This window comes from Urocampus carinirostris, chromosome 3, assembly GCF_059441175.1.
Source record: "Urocampus carinirostris isolate Australia breed hairy pipefish chromosome 3, RoL_Ucar_1.0, whole genome shotgun sequence".
NCBI lineage: Eukaryota > Metazoa > Chordata > Actinopteri > Syngnathiformes > Syngnathidae > Urocampus > Urocampus carinirostris.
Window position 1 is genome coordinate 34,216,689 of NC_142351.1, and position 17,734 is coordinate 34,234,422.

At 36.1% G+C, this 17,734-nt stretch overlaps 1 protein-coding gene across 4 annotated transcripts in view; it reads left to right on the top strand.

Moving 5' to 3' along the window:
* The window catches only part of kcnq2a (potassium voltage-gated channel, KQT-like subfamily, member 2a), a 40,277-nt gene that overhangs the window by 12,432 nt on the left and 10,111 nt on the right, over nucleotides 1–17,734 (top strand). For all 4 annotated transcript variants that reach the window (XM_088331583.1, XM_088331585.1, XM_088331584.1 and 1 more), the window contains exons 2-11: nucleotides 1,954–2,044; nucleotides 2,122–2,248; nucleotides 2,312–2,487; nucleotides 4,416–4,541; nucleotides 4,660–4,770; nucleotides 8,851–8,946; nucleotides 9,028–9,122; nucleotides 10,108–10,167; nucleotides 13,873–13,902; nucleotides 15,956–16,161. In XM_088331583.1, the coding sequence (XP_088187709.1) occupies nucleotides 1,954–2,044; nucleotides 2,122–2,248; nucleotides 2,312–2,487; nucleotides 4,416–4,541; nucleotides 4,660–4,770; nucleotides 8,851–8,946; nucleotides 9,028–9,122; nucleotides 10,108–10,167; nucleotides 13,873–13,902; nucleotides 15,956–16,161 (1,118 nt within the window). The remainder of the gene's footprint in view (nucleotides 1–1,953; nucleotides 2,045–2,121; nucleotides 2,249–2,311; nucleotides 2,488–4,415; nucleotides 4,542–4,659; nucleotides 4,771–8,850; nucleotides 8,947–9,027; nucleotides 9,123–10,107; nucleotides 10,168–13,872; nucleotides 13,903–15,955; nucleotides 16,162–17,734) is intronic.

A 17,734-nucleotide genomic window follows, 5' to 3' on the forward strand; every position in this document is an offset into this window, starting at 1 on the left:
AAACATGCACCAACCACAACACAAAAACACTGATCGTCAAGAGATCACAACTGCACAAAGCAACTCCTTCATGGAGACTGCCTTTTGAGCAAAGCTTTGACGACAGCGGCCATCAATCATGTATGAGATGCTAACAACACACTAGTTCATCAAAGAGGATCACCTCTGCCTGGTAGTAGCTGTGTGATGGGAACACTTTTTAGAGGAAATAACACTCCAGAGTCAGATATAGTCTATGAGATGGAGTTCATCATATATTCCTAGAAAAGTGTCTTGATGTATAGAACTATTTACATGAAAATTGAACTCTCTATTCCCAGTGTTACATGCTGATTCAAAGCTCTAGCGTACGCCATCATTTGTCTTCACTGTAATGAATGTAGGTCGTGCCAGATTGTTTTTCATCTGCAGCATTGGCCTCAGTTTCAAATTTCACCTAGCATTCTCCATTAGCTAAGCATTGGATTCTTTCCAGGCAATCTTTCCTATCGAAGGTCCCTGAAGATGTCCTGCCACGTCTCGCACTCAGATAATCCAGTTAAGTTGCAGCCAATGAAATGATAGATGCAAGTCATTTTTAGATGGAAGTGGTGGTCGCAGAAAGGCTTTTTTTCCGATCGCTTTAGTCTCTCCGAATTCATAATTTGCCTTTATTCGTTTCATTGACAGATTGTATCGATAACTGCAACCTGCAGCAGTAGAGTGAAATGTATCTTCTTCTTTTGCCATCAAAACTCTTCCTTTGTTTCTTACTAATCCACTTCTGCTTTTATTTGGGAGCTTTATTGAGCAACTTAACCAACGTCTCTAAACAAGAGCTCAAGCGAGTCATGATTATTTCATTTTATCATTGGTTTCAACCAAATTTAAATGTGATCAGTGTTTCTCAACTCGTTTTCATAGTTTTTTTCCTGGAGTATCCATTTTAATCAAATAGTGCTCCCTATGATGTTTGATTTAGTACACTGCAGAACATAGAGGTGTTAATTCTTGAATTATTTATTTTATTTAACCATATTTTAAACTTATTTTCATAGTAAAATACAAGATGATAATCACAATAATTACTTTTGTTTTTTTTTATTGCAGATTGCAGAAAACATTTTTATTTATTTGCATTTTAATATCTATTTATTTCACGTTTCACAAATCCCTTAACCGCTACGGTCGCCGGGGCACCACTTCCTGTGGTGTGTCTTGGGCAAGTACAAACTGGCTGTGTCCATCCCTGTAGAGCGATTTATTCAAATACAAAATCTTGACATATTGTATATATGTTTTTATGATTAAGACTACAAATTCTAAATTATGCAAACAGTTCATTTACTGAGGTTCTTTACGAGTTCTTATAAATTGTAAAAAACAATACATTAATATGATAAAAATCATATTTTTATTTATTTGTCTTTCATTTTTACATTTTAGAACATTTGATTTTTCTTTAAAGGAGCAAAAGTATTTACTATTTGCCATATTGAGTCATTTCACTCATTATAATGATTTTTTAAATTATGATTTTGTTAGCCATTCATATTTAACATATTTTTCGAATTCGAATGAGCAAAATTATATGCAAATGGACAAACGTTTTTTGCAGTGTCAAAAAAGGAGGGGCAAATTCAGTAATTTTGTATTGATGCTGCTTTTTCATGTACAGTATATGTTAAAAATCCATTTAAGTTCCTTCATGTTAAGTTTCCTACCAATTTCAGAACCGCCTTGCCAAAAGCTACAGAACTAAACCCAAGCTATTAGATCCAAAACAAAATTGTGATTTGGTAGTTTTAGACCCACCCATACTTTTAACAAAATGTATTTCCTTCGTCATCCTTTTGTAGCATTACATGTTACTGAAGAGATTTTACTCTATTGGGCCATGTAACTATAAACAGTTTTACTTTGACTCTTCACATACTCATGTTCTCTTTTTGTTCTTTTTCTTGTCCTTCCCAGCTTCCTCCTGGTCTTTTCCTGCCTCCTTCTCTCAGTTTTTGCCACCATTAGAGAGTTCAAAAATAGCTCAGAGAGTGCATTGTACATCCTGGTGGGTATTTATTTCACATTTTAAAGCACAAGTAGACTTTGTGCAACCTCATTAATCATAATTTATTCCTGCCACAGGAAATCGTGACCATCGTCGTGTTCGGGGTGGAGTACATTGTGAGGATATGGGCGGCAGGCTGCTGCTGTCGATACAGAGGATGGAGAGGAAGACTGAAATTTGCCAGGAAGCCTTTCTGCGTCATAGGTGACAACTATCACTGTCAAATAATTTGAATGTTTTGGCACATGTGTTGTATGTGACTTTCAGACATGATGGTGCTGGTCGCTTCGGTGTCTGTGCTGGCGGCAGGATCCCAAGGCAACGTTTTTGCCACGTCGGCCATCAGGAGTCTGAGGTTCTTACAGATCCTTCGCATGCTACGAATGGATCGCCGCGGGGGCACCTGGAAGCTGCTCGGATCAGTCGTGTATGCCCATAGCAAGGTGGGCAGACATGCAATGTTGGGAATGATCTCCAAATGTAGGGATAAATATTACAATCAATATTTTAGTACGGAAGTTAAAACATATTCATGTTTTAAAAATTGCAATAAATAACATATGGTGATGTGCGGTACGGTTTGTGTCTTGTCTGTAATTCTTATAATTTAAATTAGAAAAAAAATATTTTATTTTTATTTTTTACATAAACACAGCTTGTTATGATGAATTATATCTTAAAGTTATATTAGACACTTTTTTGTACAAATTACTTGTATTCTTTCCTTTGTTAAATTATCCAACTAAATAAATACGACACAGTGACATTGAGTGAGGTTTGTGTCTGGTCAGGCACGGTCAGATTTACAAATAAATGAACCTAAATCTTATTCATAATTTGAATGGAAGAGCAACAAAGCAATATGTAAAGTTTTAGCATAGATAAAGTGATGATAACTGTCTTACTCTAACATATGAATCAAGTGTATGCACTGCTTCTTTAGAATAAAATGATAAAATGAAAATGGATAGGTAATCCTCTGTTATAAAACAAAGTCCATGCAACGAGCGCCCAATCAGAGTCCTTGGTATCAATATCGCCGATGGCTACAAGGCACGAGAAATACAGATGCAGAGTTAAGGAAAGTGATACAATACATACTAATTGTATTAATGGTATTCATATTATAACTGAAGTTAAATTGTGAGCCTTACCTGCCTCCCCATGGTCACTCATGGTGTTGTGTTATTTAACATAACAGTTTGCTGAATAAGAACGCATGGCCATGTTACATGTCAACCAGAAAAATGCTAAAACTGAATACTATGAATATATCCTCACGGTTTTTCTGCTTCTTATATTTAAACATGATAATGTCCATATAAGTATGGTAATTTTACTGTTGCATTATCGCAACACTGTCGTTATGTTTATATCCATTGTTGGAAATAATGTGTCGTAACCACATTTACAACGTTGTCATTAGGAATATTCTCATCTGACCATGTGAACAGAAATTGGGGCGATTTGTGTCATTGCTGACTTAATCTTATTGGATAAGGTTTACATATCAGTACTCGGACGAATGTTTTAGATTTCTTTTTACAATCTTTTTGGGGCGCAGACTTCTTTATAGTCCAATTTGTGTCACGGATGTTGAGTTCTGTCGATACAGACATGAATAAATGATGATTACATAATGGAGATAGGAGATGAGTATTTTTATTCCTCACAATCTAATTTCATTATTTTGATTTTCACGGTATCAGTCATCTCTATCATAGTTGTCCGAAATACAATGACTCAGAGTCAGAGCTTAAATATCCTTAGTCGTCATGGTTTTTGTCCATAAATTGGTTGTGTTACAATTTATTTATTATTAGATTAAACTTTCAAGGCTCAATAAAAGCAACAATTAAGATATCCTAAGAGTTTGACTTAGTATGTTAGAACATTTTTTGTAGGTGCTGAAGGAAGTGTTTCACAACCATCACATAGAATGCTGTATGTTAGTATCTTGCAGGAGTGCCATCACTCATGAAAAAACAACTTTCTGAGGAATGTTCCAAAAACACGGGTCGTCATAAAAAGGACTGGATGGGTTGTTATTTATAATATTATCACAACTCATATCGTCAGCATTGATTCAGATTACAATCTGCCGCCTGCCCGACACACTTAACACGCAACGTGACAGTTGCTAATGTGTCTTCAAAGTGAACTATTAGCAGGCACTAAAAGCCAGGAGAAACCCACAAAAACAAATGCAATAATGGGTGGTATTGAGAGAGAGCGAGGGTTGGTGCGTTAACACTACAGTCAAGGACATTGAAGATGACACCCAGGATTATTACGATTGCGTGCTGTGATTTTAGCACCCTTGTCAACACATTCATTTCATGTTTTTTCTGTTGATTTTTTTCGTGTGTAGGAGCTCATCACGGCGTGGTACATTGGATTCTTGTGTCTCATTTTGGCCTCGTTTCTAGTGTACTCGGTGGAGAAGGAGTCCAACAAAGAGTTTGAGACCTATGCAGATGCCCTTTGGTGGGGACTGGTAGGATTTATTTATCCTTCACTGTTGAAATCATGATCAAATCTGTTCATGAATCTCTTTACTGGAGTATCTAGGATTATCTATATTACCTTTTTTTTTTTTTCAAATCTTTCCCCAGATAACTCTTACCACCATTGGCTATGGAGATAAGGTTCCGAAGACTTGGAACGGGCGCTTGCTAGCAGCCACCTTTAGTATGATCGGCGTGGCCTTCTTTGCACTTCCTGCGGTAAGGAATGCATATTTTTCCTAGTTGTGTGAGTTTGCCAGCGTCAAATGTTATCAGGACAATTGATTGATACACATCACATTGTATACTGTATAAATGTATTTCTCCACTTAAATTAATGAATGCAGTGTGGGTTCGAATAAAATAAATCAGGAATTTGTGTTTCGCAGTCACATTGCAAGAAAATAATGTATGCTGTATGGAGGACCGTTCGTGCCAAATATAAAAATAAATGTATGAATGAAAAAATATCTAGAAATATAAGTCATATAAACAGGGTTGGGTAGGGTTACTTTAACTTGATTACTTTCAATTGCTTTTGGATTACTCCAATACCAAATATGCTAATAAAATACAAAATAAACTAAATATGAATAAAATTATGACTCACAACACGTGGTAAGCTTTCTCTCCTGGCTTTGATCTCTTTGATCTCCGGCAAAACTAACATAAAATGCGACAGAAACAAAATGAAAATAAATCCAAACAGCTTGCCAACATCATTTTTGCCGTTCCATGTATTCCGTTACTCCCCAAGCCTGCAGAAAATTTAGTAATTTAATCCATATTTAGTTTCTTTAGTATTTTATTAGCATATTTGGTATTGAAGTAATCCAAAAGTAATTGAAAGTAATCAAGTTAAAGTAACCCTACCCAACCCTGCATATTAATAAACACTTACATAAATCATGTAATAACTAAATATACAAAATTTTTATCTGTTGGTTGATCCGCGATTAACCAATGGGTGAAAAGTCTAGCCGTTTGTCCCACTCTCTTGTTAGAATAGCATTTTCTTGTGACAAAATACGTGACAAATTACATAAAAAAATAAATGAAAAAATATAGAAACAAATACACGATAAAAAAATTGACCAAATACCAAATTGTAAATAAATGACAAAATAGAAGACATAATGCAAAAATACATAAATGAATTAAGTCAAATATAAAGGTATTACATAATTTATTTTTGTGTCCATTTATTTATAAGGCATATATTCGTAGTTATTTATTTACCCATGCATTTATTTCTACATATGGCAGGATTTTCCTTATTACCAGCTCTTTTGACTTGGATTTATTTTTGGCTGGCTTTCATTTTACTTTGACTTTTGAAACAAGTTTCAACAATAAAAATATAATTTGGTTCAAATTATATTATTAAAAATCAAGCCAACATTTAAAAGAACGTTTTATACTTTTATATTAAAAGATAAATGATTTGAATTATTTTAAGTGAATGTCTCCAAATGATAAATTCATTACTGCAATCGTTTTTGATTATTTTTACTGCCGTTTTTCCTTTAGCTTAACAAAACTGAGCTTACAAACTATTTGAATCTTCTGTAGTTAATAGCGAATTATGAAAGTCACATTCGCTCTTAAAATTCCAAAAATCAGGGGTGGGGAAATCAAGCAGTGCTCATTTTTGTATTTGAAATGAAATGAAATGAAATGATCTGCATTTTATATAGCGCTTTTCAAGTCAATGACTTCTCAAAGCCCTTTACAATGTGCTCCACATTTCCCAATAGCGGCCTTGCAGCCATGTAAGGCGCTAACCTGCTTATTGGGGGTAGTAGGGGTTCAGTGTCTTACCCAAGGACACTTCGACATGTAACACGGAGGAGCCGGGATTCGAACTGGAATCCCTTGATCCCAAGACAAGCGCTCTACCTCCTGAGCTACTGCCGCTCCAACATTTATAATGTTACTTGTTCTATGGTTATTTATAGTGCATTACAAACATATGTCATAAAACCTCATGCTTAGGTTTTGAGTTTTTCCTTGCCCTGATGTAGGTTTTAGATGAGGGAATGGTCCACTACCAAAAAAAAAAAAAAAAAAAAAAAAAATCTGAAAATGATTTTATCCATTCTGAAATATGATTTTTTAAATGTTTGGTAAGAGAATTTGAGCTTTACGGGCATTTGCGGTTGATTAAATCATATATTATATATGTACTGATTGTGCTCTATATTATTACCCCCCAAAAAGAAGAGAAAACAATCTAATTATAAGCTGAAAGTGGTATGCATTAGCTACTTCAATTTGAATCCATTTTATTGACGTTTAAAAGGCTTTTCAATTTCTGGTCAACCCACAGAAGTGCTTCATAATTCCAAGTTCTTTGTTCACGTCACTTTCACAAACCTCCCTTGTGGTGTCATAATGCCAACTGCGGATGTATTTGTTACTCATTATTACGCGCTCAGCTTTTTACCTCTGAATCAAAGACGACAGAGTCAGCAGTTAAACGGCTTCGATGTACCCTTTGTGGGGAAAAAAAAAACACATTACTGTAATGTCAGCACTCGCTTGACAGGAAGTTGTGCCAGTGGGACAAAATACAGTATATCCTTTCTCTAGTTGCGCTGGATTAAGGTGAAAAGGGTATGTTCCAGAAATACTGTATATCCAGTGACGTCCGGTGAGGCACAGTTGAATATACGAACAAATGCAACTACATCTTATTCATCATTTGATTGGCACAACAATAAACCGATATATAAACTGTAGCATAGAAAAATTTTGATGGTCTTACCCTAGATTAAAAATAAAGTCTATGCACTGCTCCTTTTCAATAGTTAATTTCTCCTTTCTAAAAAAATAATAAATCCAAGCAACGATAAAAATAATGGATGGCTTGGCTTGCCATTAGCTTGCTAATACTACCACTAATTCCATTTGTGCACCAAATAAAAATATTTGGCCTCACTATGGCCTTCTGCCTTGAGGTAGGAAAATTGTGTGCCTCGATCTGCATCTGAAGACGCTCAGCACAATAATACATTACATACCAGTTAATATTAATATTTTATTATTAGTATTGATTGTATTACAGTAAAATAAAAATACTTAAAAACTATGAATACTTACTTTTTCAGTTGACCGAGCATGATTTTCTTAAGTAACTTTTTTATATTACCACGGATTTACTTGTTTTTCTTGTAAAAGCGCATAAGTAATAATTAAAATATTCATTATTTTTCCTTCCTATTTAAGTGACATTATTATAGTCTTTTTTCTGTAAAATAAAAACACTCAAATATACTTATACTTTAGGGTTTATTTCATGACAATAATGAGATCAATAAAAAGGAACAGAAGGAAAATCAGTCATACTTAAGTTCCTTAAAAATAATAACAGCACTTGTTCATTTTAAAAAGTGGTCGGCGGCGCCCTCTGTTGGCTGCGGCTGCATCGGCTCGCTACAACGGGTCAGATGCAATCGACATTTCGTTCTGTGTACATTGTTACACAGAATGACAATACAAGGAAATTATTATTATTATTATTATTTTGTTAAATAAAGTATATCCCCAGGGTCGCACAGTGGAGCAGTGGTTAGCACGTGTGCAGCACAGTTCTGAGGTCATGAGATTGAACCTTCCTGTGTGGAGTTTGCATTTTCTCTCCGTGCTTGTGTGGGTTTCCTCCGGGCACTCCGGTTTTCTCCTACATTCCAAAGACATGCATGACAGGTTAATTAGCTGGTCCAAATGTCCCTAAGTGTGAATGAAGGAGTGAGTTGTCTGTCTGTCTGTGTGCCCTGCGAATGGCTGGCAACCAGTTCAGGGTGTCCCCTGCCCACTGCCCGAAGGTAGCTGGGATGGGCTCCAGCACCCCAGCGACCCTACTGAGGATAAGCGGTGTAGATAATGGATGGATGGAAGTATTTTCCCATTGTTTTTGTTATCAGAGTGTGGTTGCCAGCAGTTCACAGAGAAGCAAGTTAAAATTGTCAACATGGAGAAGCTGCTTACTTCCACTTACTTGCATTGCACACTGATAACCCCTTTTATCTTTTTTTACATTTTCTTTTACAAGTAGTGCTACAAAAATGATACAAAAAAACTACAGAAAAACGTTCCAAAAACTTCAGTGAAAGCCAACTTATTTCAACTCAAGCTTAAATACACTAGTTTAGTTTGAACCAAAAGTAGCTTAAAATACATTATGTAGTATGTCAACATTATACAGACATATAATATAGATTTTAAATCAATTTGATTCCAAATTTTGCACCTAGAATAGAAAAAGACATATAAGTAAGAGACTGTGACTCTGTGCAGGGCATCCTTGGTTCAGGTTTTGCTCTTAAAGTCCAAGAGCAGCACAGGCAGAAACATTTTGAAAAAAGACGCAATCCCGCCTCAAGCCTCATCCAGGTACTTCTGAAACCAAGCGATCTTCGAATTGGTCTGTTTGACTTTGTCAGATCTCGTGGTCGCTATATTTTCTTCTTACAGGCGGCGTGGAGGTTTTACGCGACCAACCTTTCCCGCACGGATTTGTTATCCACTTGGGATTTTTATGAGCAGACAGTAGCAACCCCAATGTACAGGTAGGCTAAGATTTATTCAATTGTTCCCTTGTAAAGCCATGAGGATTTTTATGACTTAAAGTAACAATACAGCGGTACCTTTTTATATGAGCACTTTTAAACAAGAGATTTTCGAAATGCCAGTTTAATTTGGAACAAAAATTTTGCTCCGCATACGACAGAAAATCCAGGTCAGGAGCTTTCCCAGAGGTTACCTCAAGAGACTGCTCACCGCCAGCATCAGTTCGACCCAGTTTGTGTATGCAAACTACTAAATATGTCCACAAATCAGCTGTCGGGGCTGTTGACGCCAATTAAGCCGCCGCAGCTGCGCTCAATCAGCAATCATGACAAGATATGCTGTAAAATAGTGTGTGTAGATTCATTTAAAGTTACAGTAACTTTAATTCTAAGTTCACAGTAAGTGCTTACGTACCATGAACAGTCTCTTGATCTGATACTTGTCAAGAACCTCCGCCAATTTCTCTCCTTATTAATAGTTGCAATTCCCCTTATTAGGCAATAAGAAACCTTATAAACACTTTGGTGCTTTAGAGAGGTCGGGAATGGGCCAATTTGTTTTTCAAATGATCCTGATACAAATTCAGCATGTATAAAGAGTACTGTAGATGCACCATCCAGGTCTAGACATGATAAAAAAAATTCTAAAATAAGCAGTTCACAACATTAATGAATCAATTATTTATTTGCATTTAAAACACATTTATAAAGCGTCAAATGTGTACACTGCGGATAGTACGGATATATCCTTGGGATTCTACTGTTCCTTTCAGGAGCAGGATATTGCAGCCTGTTTGGTCTGCTCACAATTCTATTCCATCAAAGTTGTAAATGAAAGTGCAAAACATGATGAGCAGTGCAAAGTGAAACTGCCAGACTGATTAGAATTAGCCCATGCTGGCAAAATCAATCTTTGGCCAGCAGGACAGTGTACATTTTTTTCTCACAAATCGCTCAGTGACGAAAGTTCATTTTTCCCATTTAGACTAATTCCACCTCTGAATCAGTTGGACCTGTTAAGGAATCTCAAAGGAAGATCATTCAGGTATGTCCACTTAACCATGGTTTCATAATGAATAAACTATCATTAATGGTGGGGTGTGTCTTTCGAGGTGTCCTTAAAAAGTTGTAAGTTAAATAATTTTTCTCTATTAAGTATATGTTAACAATGTCCAACTGAGTTCAAAGAGCCTTAATACTTTATTTTCCAATGCGCCTGTTTGCTTTTACCTTACTCTCATCAGAGCTGTTCAGGGCGGAACACGGTTGGAGGAATTATGGCAGGGAGGAATTTCTGGGGAATGATATTATGCTTGTCCCCGTTTTTTTTTTTTGTAAGAGTCACATTAAAATAGTGAAAGTAATAAGAGGCCTTCTTCAAGTACGGTAATTCAAAATGCCAACCTAAACCCCAAAAAGATAAAAAAAGAAAAAAGTTTATTCAAGAGCGTCCAAAAATGCACGTACTTGCACGTGTATCATAAATGAGCTAACTAAAGCTGCAATTATGATCTTCAGCCAGGACGTGGCGGCAGAGGATCATAGTTCTAAATTCCATATAGCTCATTTAAATGTATAAAAACAAAAGTTATTATTTTAGGGAGATCCACAAAATACATTAAAATACAAATAAAGATAGGCAGTGATCAAATTGAAGTTAAATAGTTTCTTGGAGTGATTATTAGCTATGATACTAGCTGGACACCCCATATACAGTAGCTTGCGAAACTAATTGGCCCCCTTTTTGCCACATTTCAGACTTCAAATATCAAGATATAAAACTGTAATTTCTTGTGAAGCATCAACAATAAGTGGGACACAATCAGGAAGTGGAACACACTTTATTGGATATTTTAAACTTTCTTTTAACAAATGAAAAACAAAAAAGTGGGTGTGCAAAATTATTCAGCCCCATTGAGTTAATACTTTATAGTGCCACCTTATGTTGCGATTACAGCTTCAAGTCGCTTGGGGTATGTCTCCATCAGTTTTGCACATCGAGCAACTGATATTTTTGCCCATTCCTCCTTGCAAAACAGCTTGAGCTCACTGAGGTTGGATGGAAAGCGTTTGTGAACAGCAGTTTTCAGTTCTTTCCAGAGATTCTCAATTGAATTGAGGTCTGGACTTTGACTTGACCTTTCTAACACCTTGATCTGTTTTTTGGTGAACCATTCCATTGTAGCTTTTGCTTTATGTTTTGGATCATTGTCTTGTGGACAAATGGTTTCGCAAGCCACTGTAAATAGCATATAATCCAAATCAGCAAAGAACGTTGCAGTGACTTTGCAATGACCAATTAAACTTTGTATTATGTGCAGTTCATTCCTTTTGGCTTATCCAGTTTATCTTACAGAAGTTTGAGGAAATACATATAAGCACAATATAGAAATGTGTATTTTGATCCAGAAGAAAACAACTAAGATTGTGTGTCACCCTGGGTATAAAGAACATGCAAACAGTTCTTTTTTTCCCTTTTTTAATATCGTGAAACTTAATGTGAATCTGTATTATTAGTAAACAAAGCAAGTAAGCATAATTTTCCACCAAATATTCAACAGTAGTTTCTCTACAGAGCAGACAATAATCATTTAAAGGGAATCCATAACTTCAAGGTCCAGTATTCTTGTACAATGAAGAGCCATTGTGTAAAATTAGTGGAAGCTAGAGCTCTTGTTAGTGATAGGAATGAGTGGAGAGGTGTTGTAAAAGGATAGTGGGATGTCTAGACGCGTTCTAAGGGATGGGCAGGGCACCTGCATACCTTTCAACCTGTACGGTTTTGCCGTACAAAGTACGTTTTTTATGCATTTTAAGACCAGTACGACGTACAAGGAAAGCTATACGGGAAAACACAAATTTGTCAATGATGGGTACCATCCGGTATACACCGACTATCACGAAACGGCAAATCAATCAAGTCAAAGGAGTTCGCTGTGGAGGCCTCTATCTCGGTATCGTTTTTTTTTCGTTGCAAACGAAGCGAGCGGTTTGATGCTACTGTGTGCATGCGTCTGCCGCCTGGGGATTTCCCATCATGCATCATTCTAAAAAAAAATATGGTGTACGATTATTTAGTATTTTAGAATAGAATAGAATATACCTTTATTGTCATTTTTACAAAATGGGTAAACATATTGTGACAACGAAATTGGGCATGACATTCCAGTTTTACACATTCACAGTGAGGTAAAAAAACCAAGAAGATAAAGGAACAGAGAAGATAAGGTTATAAAACAAGGAGGATAAGGTTATAGTTATAATTTACACAAAATTTACCCAAGAAATGTCGGCATATAGGATGTTACATACAGTTTGGTATCGTAGGGTTTGTGCAATATGCATTTGGTGCAAAAATAGTCATCATAGTGCAAAAAATGGTCAACATATGCATCTTGTGCAAAAATAGTCATCATAGTGCAAAAAAAGATAGTCAACATTGTGCAAGGTGAACAGTAAACACAGTGCAGTCAACATTGTGCAAGAAACATAGATATGAGTACCATTTACGTTCGTATGAGGTAGTGTTTTTGCAAGAGTTTTTCAGTTTTTTGTACGGGAAAATACGACAGTTTGTACGGGCATGGAGCCATGGAGGTTGAGGAATGATGCAGCAGGGGTAAACCAGCGAAAGCTGTCGGGCCCTGCTGTAGAACAAAAGAGTGTGTTGTGTGACCCTGACTTTCTTTTGTCCCGTTTCATCTGGAGGGACGAAAGACTTGGGTGCCGAGGTGCTTAACTTGTTTGGGTGTTTGGGCAATTCGGTTGGCCATGGTCACAAAATTTTTTTGTGTGTGTTTTTTTGGTACTTTTCCCCCTTTTTTAATGTCCTTTCCACTTACTTTTTCTTTTTCTTTTTTTCTTTTCTTTGTTTTTGTGTATGTTTGTCTTGCGGTCGGTCACCCCGCTCGAGGGATATGACCAGGATAGATAGATAGATAGATAGATAGATAGATAGATAGATAGATAGATAGATAGATAGATAGATAGATAGATAGATAGATAGATAGATAGATAGATAGATAGATAGATAGATAGATAGAATGATTTAGATAACCTAAAAATATCCCTGATTATATAAATTAAAAGAAGTTATAAACTATACATATTTTAGATAAATATACTCAAGATTAGTAATATATCAAGAGATTTTTTTTAGTATAAACTATACAGTATGTTACAGAAGTCAAAAAGGTTTGATAATATGATAATATGTACTGGTGGTATTATTTTCTGGTATTAATTACTAATAAAGAGTTGAGTATTGGTCTGAAATGTGGTGTTGGACATCCCTGTTAAAAGGTCATTTATACTATCATTTATTTATTATTTTTATGAGATTTTTTGAGCTTGTGTGTGATACCTGGAGGGTAGTCAATTAGGGTATAACTTTTGATTCCAATGTGTTCATATTCCCAAATCCAAGTGAAGTAATTACACCTTTTGTCAATTATGCGATTTTTGTTTTGGGACCTCAGTGCATCTGATCCGGGTCCATTCATCATAGCAACATCACTCTTTTATTTGTGTGCGCGCGTGTCCATGTGCATGTACAGTATATACGTACTCTTCAGTGTAACTTTTCCCTCAATTTTGGCTATTCCCGTGTATTTTTGACCCCTAGCTGACTCAAGTAGTCAGGAAAACCGCAAAGGTGAACAGAGGTTAATTGTATGAATGAAATAAATGAACATTTCAGCTCCACTTTTTTTGGACTAGTGTTTGAGAACTGTTGGTGTTTTGTTCACAGGAAGGAGTCCCAATCCGAAACTTCTCCCAGGTCTGTAATACGATTGATTCCGATATCTTCTCCTCCTTTTCAACTCTGCTTTTACCTGTTGCTGAGCCACTTTTCTTGGCAGGGATTGTGTGCGTGTGTTGTGTGTGTTCTCTGGGGTGATTTTTTAGCAGCAAAGGGTATGGCTGCGTATTCTAAACACCTTCTTCAAAAATCGCCATGCCGCATTTGCATATGTGATGCTGAGGGATGATCGCTCACAGCTTCCTAATACATTCCATCACAAAGCTGATTTGACAGCAATAATTGAAAAAAAGTGTTTTTAAAACACTTTTTGATGCTTTGCTCGTTTATATATTTATTTATTTTAAGAAGATATGCCCAGTGACGTGGCATCAACACTTTATTGTGACTGGCAGCATTGAAGTGTAATTGTGCAGATATGCTCATTGCAATAAAGTGTCATATTTTAGCTATCACACAGCACTGTTTTCGCCACTGTATCCTCTGCTTTGTTTGTGTCTCCTTTACTGCTCCAGTATTGAGAATGCACACAAAGACAGACTTTGTGGTTGCTGTCCGAGAACCTTTAGGTATATTTATTCACAGATACTACCTATTTACTGCACTGCAAGTAACCTGCTACACCTCACTCCCAATCCCACCGTCCAACACAGCTTCTTTAATTTGTTTTCTTCTTTTTTTGAAGATGTGATGATTGAGTCAGTGGAGGAGTTTTATACATCTTATTACCCACCTAGGCAACTTCATGAAAAAATATTTTCAATATATCACCAAATTATACAAAAATGCTATTTTTTATTAACTAATCTATTTGTTTTTGTGTGATCGTGATATTCACATTATATTGTTCATATTACCGTAATTTCTGCACTGTACGGCGCACTAGGTTACAAAACGAACCCCTAAAAATAGTTATATTATATATGAGGCACACTGCTCTATTAATCAAATGGAACTAAAAGTACAGTAAGAGCTAGGGTCACATACAAAATATATAAATACACATTTGTTCAATTATTTATTCAATAGAAGACAAATTAACACTATGACATCTGGTTTGCCACTAAAATTGTAAAAAGAATACTACATAATTTTGTACAAAACAATACCATACAGAAAACATCTTCATTGAAGTAATCACAATACGTTTCATGTTTATGAAGAAATATTGTCAAAAGCAAAATAAAAGAGGATTTACAAAAGTCATTTAAAATGTCGCGTCTGAGCTGCCCTCAAAGCTCTGCGCTGTTTTTATGTTTCCTATTAGCCATAAACAATTAACATGTTAACCACAAGAGGGAACTTTAAGACCACTCCATATGTTTCTTAAACACAGAACAGTTACCGTATGTTTTATAATTCAATTGAAGTTATGCATTTCCAGTTTTATCCTCCATATTTTCTGGTCAAAAGGCATAAGATTATAAGGCGTAATTTCACATTTCTGACGAATTTGGGCTTTTAGGTGGGTCTTATACCCCGGAAAATACGGTATGCACAGTAACCAGTTGCGTCTTTTGGACAATTTTCTTCAGTTGCAAACTACTATTTCACTGAATTATACTGTAGGTGTGGATTGGGGCATACAAAACAAAAAACAGAATGTGATTTATCTACAAATAAAAGGAAACAAACTTAAACAACATCTTTGTTTAGGCCTTATTGAAGCTAGTTTTTTTTCCAAGCGAAACTTTGTATTTGCTTGCTCCCTTTATCAACGGCATATTTTTATTTGAGTGATTTTTTTTCGGGTCTTTTTTTAACACTGAATATTGAGTATGACTTTCTTTCTTTATTGCATGATTTTTGCACATAGAAACACCAGAGCAAAATCTTTTAAGATGTCACTTGGCTTCCCATGCATGCTTGCTTGTCGCTTCCTGGTGCGTGCCTGACCAGCTGAATATTTCTTGAATGGACATGGCTTCAATTGCTGTAGTTTCTTATGAGGTAAGTAGTTGAAATTTAAACAATCACGGCGGAGAAAAACTATAATCAAATGTTATATTGTTTTGTAAAAAGATTTTTACAAAAGCTCCCAGTGACCGTCTCATGACTTTGTTCCTTTCAGTCGTAAGGCGAGCTTGAAGGACAAGGTGTTCCCCAGTCCTTCCAAGACTCCATTGGCCAAAGTGAACGACCAGTCCCCAAAACAAGAAGATGGTCCGGAGGCGAGCCCCAGCAAGGTCACAAAAAGCTGGAGCTTCACAGAGAAGAACAGAGGGCCTAAACATTCCTTCCGGGTCCGCGGTAACGCCTTACGCCAAAACTCGGAAGGTAAATTATTCTTTACGTGCACATAACGTTTCGATTTTTTGTTTACAAAATAAAAGACAAACCTGTAGAAAACTCTGAGCGATATAGGGAAATATATTTACCTTAATGTCATATTCATTTGTGAGGATTTGGGAGGAGGAGAGGTGCTTCAGTTTTTAATGGTATCCACATTCTTACTATGAGATTCAAAAGGGTCCATTTGAATCCAACTGATGTGTTGGGAGTCATTAGGTGACCAAACCTCCCAATTCCCACCCCTAATGCCGAGCGCCAAGCAGGGAGGCAATCGGTACCAATACTTATTGCTTTGCTGTATTTATGATAACAAATTTAAGCCTGTCTTTTGCAGCGAAATCTAAGTTAAATGAGACAATATTAACATTTTAGCTTAAATTAACCTTCAAATTACCATCATTGACAGATTTCTATTTTGAAGTTGACAGGAATATTTTAAGACCGTCCATTTTATTGGTTTAGTAACCCCACCTACATTCGGTATGTATGTTAATAAACATATACTGTGTATATATATATATATATATATATATATATATATATATATATATATATATATATTTAGAAAAGTCAACGAGAGAGAAACCCGGTCCAAGCGGAACTTAATGATCGACTATTCAGGCCCGACCTGGACCAAAATTCGGGTCGGACTTGAATTTCGGCTTTAGATCTTACCTCTTGACTGGAGATTGTATAGTTTGTTTTAGTTTTAATCTGTAATTCCTGGTTTAAAACAAACTCCAACAGTGCATCACGTCAGTTACTGATGGGAATAAGTTGGTATTTTGTCTTGAATTTACGGTAGTTAACGAATTGATGCCTTTTGAATTGTTACAAGAAAAAGCTAAAGTTATCATCGAACTATTTTCAAAACCGTTATTATTGACTCTACCCCTGGATGTTAATGTTTCAATGGCAGTGAGACGATACAATAGTCTTGGCACTTGGGACAGATGACACAGACTTATACATCCAACATTAACGATTCAACAAACCATACTGTATAAGACAACAAGAGCTGGATGCTAAATCGTGGTCTCAGCCCAGTGACAGTGGCCCATTCCCGGAACAAAAGAAAGGGGCCTGCTTGAAGGCATTTGTGGTGGGTCAATAAGTAATCAAAGCTTGCTAATGAAATTACAATACAGTTTTTCTAACCAAGCATCTTGAGTTCAGCAGGCACCTCATCATGCAGGCGTTGCAGTGTGGTCATTTGTCCCCAGTATTTAGTACTGTGTTTCCAAAGGCTTTTTAAAATATTCGTTTTGTACTCACAGTAAAACTGTAGTCTGCAGCATACACAAAACGGACCAAAATGCTCTAAACAAAAAAGACCCAGCTTCAGCTCAGACAAACTGTTTAATCTGTAATGCAAATAAAGAAACCATTTTAAGCCAGGGATCTCAAATTCGTAGCCCATTGGCCGATCGGAGCCCTCAAGATGATAATCTGAGGCCTTAATGTGAAAGTTAAAGTGACACTTTCTACTGACAAGGGACACAATCATAAGTCTTTACTATTTTGACTGTGATTTATAGTAGATTGCACAAATGGAGCA